Source organism: Aegilops tauschii, chromosome 1, assembly GCF_002575655.3.
Source record: "Aegilops tauschii subsp. strangulata cultivar AL8/78 chromosome 1, Aet v6.0, whole genome shotgun sequence".
Classification (NCBI taxonomy): domain Eukaryota; kingdom Viridiplantae; phylum Streptophyta; class Magnoliopsida; order Poales; family Poaceae; genus Aegilops; species Aegilops tauschii.
Genome location: NC_053035.3, coordinates 1,878,518 through 1,888,529, shown reverse-complemented (window position 1 = coordinate 1,888,529; position 10,012 = coordinate 1,878,518). Strand labels below are relative to the sequence as shown.

The 10,012-nt window shown below is 46.8% G+C and overlaps 1 protein-coding gene and 1 long non-coding RNA gene across 2 annotated transcripts; both read right to left on the bottom strand.

Annotated features, from left to right (window-relative positions):
• Nucleotides 1-1,664: 1,664 nt before the first annotated feature.
• On the bottom strand, nt 1,665-8,681 carry LOC123493741 (uncharacterized). Its single transcript, XR_006662532.2, has 3 exons — nt 8,184-8,681; nt 2,859-4,699; nt 1,665-2,762 (listed from the first exon to the last, which is right to left on the bottom strand). It is a non-coding gene; the product is annotated as an uncharacterized lncRNA (long non-coding RNA).
• Nucleotides 3,184-8,185, bottom strand: LOC141025868 (uncharacterized). Its single transcript, XM_073501804.1, has one exon. The coding sequence runs from the start codon at nt 7,282-7,284 to the stop codon at nt 6,430-6,432; it is 855 nt and encodes a 284-aa protein (XP_073357905.1). The 5' UTR covers nt 7,285-8,185; the 3' UTR covers nt 3,184-6,429.
• Nucleotides 8,682-10,012: the final 1,331 nt, after the last annotated feature.

Genomic DNA, 10,012 nt, shown 5'->3' with positions numbered 1-10,012 from the left:
GTGCTAGTCATGTCACAAGCGTTCAAATGAAAGGTTCCTCCAAATGACCATAGAAGGTGTGTGAGTCATGTCAAGCCTGTTTAATCATGTGTGAGATCCCCTTTGTGGCCCTAGTGATCAATGTTGTGTGGGAAATAGACACTGATCATTCTGGCCCATGCAAGTAAACGACTATGTTGGAATCTCTTTAAACGTCAGGTGGAGCAACATGGAGACCACCTCTTCCTGCTTCATTTGATTCCTCTATCTAGTACCATATTTACTACATATGTATCCATTGATTGTTATATCATTTCAATTAATAAACTACGTAAATTCTACCTTACGGTAGCAAGAATAATTATTTCAAATAAATGATGGATCTAATGGGTTGTCCGAGTTCCTAAGCCTCACATAATAGATGCTATTACCAAATTTTGGTCATAGCTTGTCCGCTCGAACCACGTCAGATATGACATTGCTGAGCTGATGTGGTATTGTCCATGTAGAACATGGGATGACGTGGATGCATATACGATCCTGTCTGGATTTATCTATGAAAAAACAGAAATCATCGTAATTTACATATGTCCAATCCGCATGTGTTTTCTAAATGGGCCACCCCAAAAATTTATCGCATTTGTTTAGATCATTTTTTATTAGAGCATGGTGCTTTCGGAACTGAATTATTTTGTTCCTTGAGCCAATTCATATTGGAATGTGACCATGATTTTTTTATTGAATTTACGGGCATTTTTTTGTTGGGCCGCGGCTAGTTCATTTGGTTGATCTAGTCCATTTTGGGGATTGTACCTTCTTTTCTTCTTGACTTGTTGATATACCAAAAATAAATTCATCTCTTAAGTGTTTTAAATTTTTTCTAAAAGTTTGGATTTTGATAAAATATTCATATATAAGAAATCAAATGTTCATATATATTTATTTATTTTCATGCAATAAGTTAGATTCATGTATTAAGTTATCATATTATATATATATATATATATATATATATATATATATATATATATATATATATATATATATATATATATATATATACACAGACACACACATACATAAAAATTGATATTTTTAAAAAGTTTACATGATTTACAGTAAGTAACAAAAATTAATGAAAATGAAAAGGATAACAATTTGGGGAAGAAAAGAAATATGAAAGAGAAAGAAAAAAAGGGAAGAGAAAATAAAGGAAGAAAATCAAAAACCGAAAAAAGAGCCCAACAAGCAGAATAAACCGAAAGACAGCCCAAAAAGCAGAAGAAACCGAAAACAATTGCATGAGACCAAAGAAAACTGGAATAGACAAGAACAAAATCGAATACTGGTTGAACCGGATATATAAAATATATAATGTCAAACATGTATTTAGAAAGTTCATGTATACCAAAAAAATCATGTATTAATACTTTTTCCATTTTAAATAAAATTTAAAGATTTAAAAAATGTTCATATATAAGAAATCAAATGTTCATCTGTATTTATTTATTTTCATGTATATAAGTTATATTCATGTATTAAAAAATGTACATAAATTAATAAAATTTAATAGGTTAAATGTAAATATATTCATTATACAAATATATATAAAATTTAGTAGGTTAAATATATTCATGTATTAAATTTTGGTTTCTTCTGCTTTTGGATAGCTTTTTTGGTTTGCATTTTCTTCTTTTATTTTTTTCTTCCCATTTTCTTCATTCCTTGTGTTTTATATTTCTTCTTTTCTCCAAATTGCTATCCTTTTCATTTTCAGTTAATTTTCGCTGACTAATTCGAAATAACGTAATTATTTTTTAAAAATGGAAAAATAATTTATGTACATTTAATGGTCGGATGTGGAGTTGAATATAACATTCACTCTAGGCTGTAGCATTAGACTGTCATCAGTTTTGACAATCTGAAGCACGAGTGCCTTTCGATAACTTGTTGTGGGATATATACATGTCGCTTGATTTTGCTTAATAGACTGAAATGAATGGGACTATGGAACTTGATAAATACAATCAAAACAAACTCGAGAAACCAATTCTGAAGCCCCAACAAGATTCTGGCAGTTTATGTTCTAAAATAACAATACAAGGTTTTATTTTACAGAACAAAAGACGCAATACCATAAGGATAGTATCTATGAATCATGCTGAGGCAACGGTTGGAAGAAGACAATCAACTAGTAACAGGAGCAAGCCGAGCAGGAACACCTCAAGAAATCAGAAACCAAGGAGGAGCTGCCTGATGAATGCAACATTCTCCATTTTGCAAACAAAAAACCAAAAACCATAAAAGGGAAAACTGGACAGATATCACGACTATTTAATCAAGATAAAGCACATTTACGTAGTTCCTTGATGACTATTGGCTGTAACAATAGTGCTTGCGCTGCTCTGGTTTTCTTCAGACTGACTCCAATCGTAGTGTTGTGCCTGCCTGCGGTGCATAGGTAGTGGATGAACCGGAGATTGGTCATCAGCTCACATTGGCCGTGGGCATAAGCATGGGAGCACTTTGTTCGTTGGATCCATCATCCCTAGGCTCTATAGTTTGGGTGTGTGTGTGTGTTGCGCATTCGTTTCAGTAACTGATTTACCAGTAACATTCACGGACGTGTAGTGCATTTCTAAGTCACAATAAGTTTACCTCCAACTAGTTGGAATTCAGTTACACTTCTAGACATACAAAGAGGCTCGTTCACCGTGGAAATAGATAGAATAGCAAGCCGAGTTTGACTTCCCCAGTCCGAGTTCGACTTACACACCCGAGTACTGAAAAACAAGGCAGGAAAGGGGATTACAAGGTTACATGTGCTCTCAACTGCAAGGCAGGGAAGGAATGTCATGGTCGAAGCTGTAGTAGGGCACCTGATGTGCAGGTTGGCCAGTTGGCACCAGGTCGGTGGCCATCGACAGTCCTCCAATTCTGCGTCGACGCCGGTGGAGCGTGCTGACGCCGGTGGACTGTGTGATGCAACTAACTAGTCGAGTGCTTGATAAACAGCCTGTGTGCTAGCAGCCGGACTATATTACCACGTATTCAGTCGGGACGCGGCTGTCGGTCCGGTGCGGTAAAGATCTGAGCCATTTCTCTCTAGCAGTTCACTCTCTCCCTCTGTAACGCCCAATATGCGGCCCTATTCTAAAAAAACTTGAAGGTCCCATCAAAAATAAAAGCGCACATTAAAGATACTTTTGCAAGATGGATATCATTACATCGTACCATTACATAATAGTTCGGCATACATACAAAGGCATACAATGTCACATGAATACAACAATGCAGCATACATGAGAACAACATCCGACTACAGATGCAACACAAACAGAAACTCAAGCAATATCCACCCTCCTAACCCAGGCTGCCGACCCGGAACCTATCCCCTGATCAAAGAAGAAGCAGAAGAAGAACTTCAAAACAAGTAAACATCGTTCTCACGTCATGATCATCGCATAACCTGCACCTGCAACTGTTGTTGTAGTAATATGTGAGCCACGAGGACTCAGCAATCCCATTACCATGGGTATCAAGACTAGCAAAGCTTAATGGGTAAGGAAAGGATAAGTGGTGAGGTTGCAGCAAGCGACTAAGCATTGTATGGTGGCTATCTTACGAGTATAAGAATAATGTGAGAAGCTATGCAAACGGTCACAAACTAGTAATGATCAATAAGTGATCCTAAACTACTTACGAGTCAAACATAACCACATCGTGTTCTCTTCCCGAACCTCGTCGAAAAGTGACCGCCACGATTACGCACGCGGTTGGTCTATTTTAATTCGAATCTGGTGTCAAGTTCTCTACAACCGGATATGGGGTTGTCCCAACTTAGCCCATGACAAGCTCACGATCCGCGGAGACAATTCTCCATCGCGGGACATCCGATCAGACTCGGGATCCTGGTGCACAAGACATTTCGACAATGGTAAAACAAAACTAGCAAGACCTCCCGACGTGCCGACACCGTAATAGTAGCCGCGCGTATCTCGTCTCAGGCCACGACGGATGAGTGATGCATACAGGTGCCAAAAATAACACAGGTTGCCCTGGGGCGGACCCGCATAGTGCTCTAGTTTGGACCAACACTCATGAGAAGCACTGGCATGGGGTTGTAAATTAAGTCCTCGGGGTCCGGAAAGTCCCTATGCAAGTTTTAGTTGTTATTAGGCAAATGGTAAAACCAATGTTGGGCCTTGCTGATAGAGTTTTATTTAAAGCGAACTGTCAAGGGGGCTTCATAACCCCCACCATGTTAGGGACGCAAAATCAAGGAACATAACACCGATATGACGGAAACTAGGGTGACAAGAGTGGAACAAAACACCAGGTAAAAAGTCGAACAAAACACGAGATATTATGATATCCCAAGAAATCCATGTTTCAATATGGAACAACCTGCAACTAGCAACGTTATAAGAGGAGCTGAGCAAAGCGGTAACATAGCCAAACAATGGTTTGCTGGGATGGTGAAAAAGGTTACATGTTGTTTCATGGCAATTTGGGAGGCTTGATAAACAAGTGGTAGGTAGCGCAACATAGCGATAGCATCAAGACAACTAGCATAGCAAAGATAGTAGTGAGATCCAAGGTGGCGGTCGTCTTGCCTGAGATCCCGCTCGGAAGAAGAACGAGTCCATGACGAAGACGAACGGGCGTAGACGAACCAAGCGTAGTCGAACGAATCCTCACAATCGCAACGAAATAGGAACTATCGAGAAGAAGCACAACCGGAAAGAAGCAAACAACACGGTAAACAAACAAGCATAAACATGGCATGATGCACAAACAAGCATGATGCATGTCCGGTTTAATGAGTCATATCATGGCAAAGTGCTCAAACAATACTACAAGTTAAGTGAAGCTCAATATGCAACGAGTTGGATATTGACGAAACACCACATTCAAATATTTAGTTCGTTCTCGTTTATGCTACACATCAATATTAAATGTTGATTAACACGGCAAGAGGTGAAGCATATGAAAACAACCTATTTAGGCAAGTTTAAATGAGGCCGGATCAACAAACAACAATTCCGGAAAATCCTCATATGCATATTTCGAATTTGCTACTGTTCTGCCCTAAACACAATTTTAATATTATTAAATAGCAACATAAATGCACCATGTTAATCTATGCATTTTTCTACCCCATTTACATATAAATTTTATTTAATTCCGAGCTACAATTATTTACTTAAGAAATAAACCATTTTAGCATGACATTTATGCAAAATAATACAAACATCAGTTTTAAAACATTTTTATCATGTATGAAAGTGGCATATTGTCAAAGTACATGAAAATATGAGCAAGATGCATATATGACATATTTTATTTGGAAGCATGGATATTTACTTATTAACAATCCAAAACAATGGCATTACTGTGAATATGCAAGAGACAATAAAACGACAGGGAACACGAGCTGGGCCAGCCACTTACAATGACGAGTGGGGCCCGTGGTGCTGAGGTGGCAGGAGTGTGGGTGTGGAGAGGGTATGTGCGCAGAGAGGATGACAAATGGGGTCCACTGTCATAGAGGCAACCGAGGCAAAAATTGGGGTTCTAAATACGTTCCCAAGGGGACGGGTAGAACTCTGTGGCCCGATCCACTGCGCTGCTGCTACTGTTGTGACAGGATGGGGCACAGCTTCTTTTGAACTAGCCCCACGGCCGACGGGGTTTCTTCTCCTCTGCAACAGAGAAGACACCGACCTGCACCGGCGGGCAACGGTGAAACAGCGGGGTCCAGGAGGCGGCGGTGGGTGTGCGGGATAGGCTGCTACGAGGCTCAGCCACGAGGGGGTACAGAGGCGCTTGAGCTTGAGCGTTGCTCGGCTCGGGGCCATGGCATGGCGCGGCAAGGCAGGAAGCGCGGGCGAGGACCTGGGGGTGTGCGCTTTTGTTGCTGTCTAAGCCTAGCCCTAGCTCTCCTCTCTCTCTCACTCAGCTCACTCTCTGTTGCCGTGGCACGAACCAACGAAGGAGAAGGAGGAAGAAGGAGAGGACAGGGACACGGCGAGAATTTTCGAGCGCACGAACGCTGTTTCCCTGAGCAACAACTCAGCCCGCACACATTATAGCGATCACCACGCGGGTTTTGTACCCCGGACTGCATCGGACACGACCCGCACGCGTCCACCCCCAAGCCCACGTTCTGGCCCGCTCTCGCCGCGTCCACCCCACGCATGCACGCGCCCGGTGCGCGTCAAGCGCTCACCAGAACGGCCTGGTGACCCGGTCCAGCTCGCCCTAGTCTTATGGTGCATCGCGCTCACCACGCGCCCGCACCCTAGCCTACTCACACACGCACACAACACACGCACGCCCGTGGTCCCGACGTGCCCGACCCGGCCAGCTCGCGCCCATACATGCGCTGGTCGTGTCCGGTGCGTCGCCGTGGCTTATTCGCCCAACACTCGCGCCCTAAGCCGCGGCTCAGAGCAGCCCATCGTCCTCGACGACACCATCCACCACCAACGCACGCTCCGCCGCCGGCGCCTTCTTCAATTGCGGGCATTCCCGCTTGAAGTGTCCACGGTCGCCGCATTTGTAACAGCGACCGCGCCGGTTTCCGCCGAGGCCCGATGCCTCGCTGCGCACGTCGTCGTCGTCCCGTGCACCTCCTTGACGTCGTTCCCGCGCCCGCCATTGCGCCGCCGTGTACATGAGCGCGCCGTCCGCCTGCTCGCCGCCTGCCTGACCGCGTCGCCGCAGCCGCTCGTCAAACGCCTTCAGGTGCCCCAGCGCGTCCTCAAACAGCAACGCTGACAGGTCGCAGAACTGCTCCATCCCGGCGACCGCCGCGTACAGGCGATTCGGGACGCAGTCCAGCAGCTTCTTCACCATCGCCGCGTCGTCGAGGGTCGATCCCAGCCCGGCGTAGCGCGCCGCCATGCCATTGATCTTGCCTGCGAAGGCGTCCAGCGACTCCCCGCCGTCCATCCGCAGAAGTTCGAACTCGCTGCGCAACGACGCCAGCCGCGCTGCCCTCACGCGATCGGCCCCAACGAACCGGACCTTGAGGCTGCTCCATATCTCCGCCGCCGTCTTCTTCGCAGCCACCTGCATCAGCAGATCGTCGGCGAGCGCCCGCAGCAGATAAGCCCTCGCCGGCTTATCCTTTTTGGCGATCACCGCCGCCGCAGCGTCCACCGGCGGCACCACCGCCTCCCACATCCCTGCAGCGTCCAGATCGTCCTCCACCTTGATCGCCCAGGTGGTGTAATTCTCCCCCGTGAGTACAGGCGCCGGCTGCGACAACGAACCACCGACGTACGGGACGATCAACATCGTCGGCGCGCCCTGATCTTCACGTGGCTCTGATGCCAATTATTGTTGCCGTCTAGCCCTAGCCCTAGCTCTCCTCTCTCTCTCACTCAGCTCACTCTCTGTTGTCGTGGCTCGAACGAACAAAGGAGAAGGAGGAAGAAGGAGAGGACAGGGACACGGCAAGAATTTTCCAGCGCACGAACGTTGTTCCCTGAGCAACAGCTCAGCCCGCACACATTACAGCGATCACCACACGGGTTTTGTACCCCGGACTGCGTCGGGCACGACCCGCACGCGTCCACCCCCCCAAGCCCATGTTCTGGCCCGCTCTGGCCACGTCCACCCCGTGCATGCACGTGCCCGGTGCGCGTCGAGCCCTCAACAGAACGGCCTGGTGACCCAGTCCAGCTCGCCCTAGTCCTATGGTGCATCGCGCTCACCACGTGCCCGCACCCTAGCCTACTCACACACGCACACAACGCACGCACGCACGCGGTGCCGACGCGCCCGACCCGGCCAGCTCGCGCCCATAACGCGCTGATCGCGTCCGGTGCGTCGCCGCGGCTTATTCGCCCAACATGCGCACGAGCGTGAGTGCGTGTGTGGTTGCATGCAAAGGTGAGTCAAGCAGAGGCTGAACACCGAAGCAAGCGATCGCGAGTGCACGCAAGAAGCAGAGAAGAACAAGGCGGGCGCGCAGAACAGCGGGCAAGCTCGTCGGAGGAACTCCGGCGTCCAAAACTCGCAGAGGAGGGCACCAAAAGATGTTGAGCTACAAGGCGATCCTAAAGGTGCTACGGATGCATCGAAACATGAACGGGAACCTCGCCGGTGATGAGGTCCCGCGGGTGCGCACGGAAAACGGCAACGACGACGATGGAGTACGACGGGGAAGGAGATGGGAAGGAGCAGCGGCTCACCATGGGGGTGCTGCTGAAGTCGGCGGACTCGTCGGGGAAGCAGAGGAGCCGGCGTGGGGACTAGCTGGCCGGCGGCGATGGTTTGGCCCGAAGAAGAGGACGATGAGGACGTCGTGGAAGGAGCTCCGGAGACCGTGTGGACGCGTGCGCAGGCGAGGAAGACGGCGGTCGACGCGCTGGTGCTCCTAGCGGAATAAGCCGGACGGAGACGGGCGGAAGCTCGAGCTCAAGCTCAGCTCGGCCATGGCAACGACGAGCGAACGTGGCGATGAAGAGGACGTCGAGGAGGAAGCCTCGGAGTCCTTGTGGTTGCGGCAAGGGTGAGGAAGACGATGAAGATGCTCGTGTCGCTGCCGAGGAAGAAGAGGGTGGCTGTGGGCTCGATCACGCTGGAGAAGAGCTCGAGCTCCTCTCGAACATGGCGTCGGCATGTTGCTTGGGTGCCTTACCTAGCGGCGGCAGGAGAAGGAGGAGGGGGAAAACGGAGCAAGCAGGGAACCCTAGGGTTGGGGCATTATTTATAGGGTGAAGGGAGCAGCTCCGGCTGTCAAATCAACACAAGCGTCGACGTGGACCTGCTAGATGTGCTGCCGTACAGGAGCTAGAAGAAGAACAGGAGGGATCGACATTGGTGCGCTAGCTGGGCTAGCTGGGCTGAAAGAGGTAAGCGAGGTGGGCTGGTTGGAGGGAAAAGGCCCAGGTGGCTTCGGATAAGGTGAGTCCTTTACTTTTCTTTTAATTCTGCCCATAAATAGACAACCATCAAAAGGGAAAAGCCCAGGGATATTGGGGATGAATTTGAAAGAAGCTAGAATATATTTAAACTCCTGAAATTATGCAGTATTTTAATAAACTGGTTTGGGCATTTTTTTAAGGAAAGAAAAATAATTCAAGTTTGAATTAAATTCAAACTTGAGCCATTTTTGAATCCAACCAAAACAAGTCCAAAATGGATGAAAATTCAACTGAGTGGTTACTGACATTGTGTAGGATTTATAGAAAAATAATGAACATTTTTCTGGACAGGAAAGTGTCACATGAAAAAATTAATTGGGATAAAGAAGAAAGGGGTAGTTTGAATGGGATTTGCATTGAACCATGGCTTGGTTTGGGTGTTGAGGTGAATTGGGACCAGGAAAACAAACTTGTGAAAGAGGGGAGATGGAATGCACACAACATCACATGAACATAGAAATGCAACCACTCGATAACCATGATGCAATACAATGAAATGGCAAGAGGCACAACGAAACATATAACAAAGCAAGATGATCATGGCAACAACAAGGATGGTAAAATATAATTAATAATGAACATGATGCAAGAAGCAAAATATGACAATGCACTCAACATGATCATGGCATAAACATATAGGAATGAAATATGCAAAACAATTATGATAATGGTGCGGAGGGAGTCGGCCCCGCCGGAGGTGGTACGTCGCCGTGTCAGGGAGGAGGACGAGCACGTCCGTCGCTACATGGCTGCTATGGACGCCAGGTTCTCCAATACCTGGCAGGTTCTTCGGGATCTCACCCGAGCTATGATCCTATGATGGTTCCTTCTCTTTGGGTGTCCACCGCCCGCGCCTCAGGAACCGCGAGTGAACTAGATCATTCGATAGTATTCGATATATGTTAGCTTGCTAGTGATGTATTCGATAATATTCGAGACGATGTATTCGAGATTATATATATTATTTGATCATATTCGAGACGATGTATTCGAGATTTTATTCGATGATGCATATTATCTACTATGATTCATCAGTTTTATCTTCCGAGATGCATATATATTATCTACTATTATTCGAGATGCATATAAATTAT

What these genes read in the sequence shown, in the direction of transcription:
- LOC141025868 (XM_073501804.1), bottom strand. Translation starts at nt 7,284, where the DNA reads ATGTTGATCGTCCCGTACGTCGGTGGTTCGTTGTCGCAGCCGGCGCCT.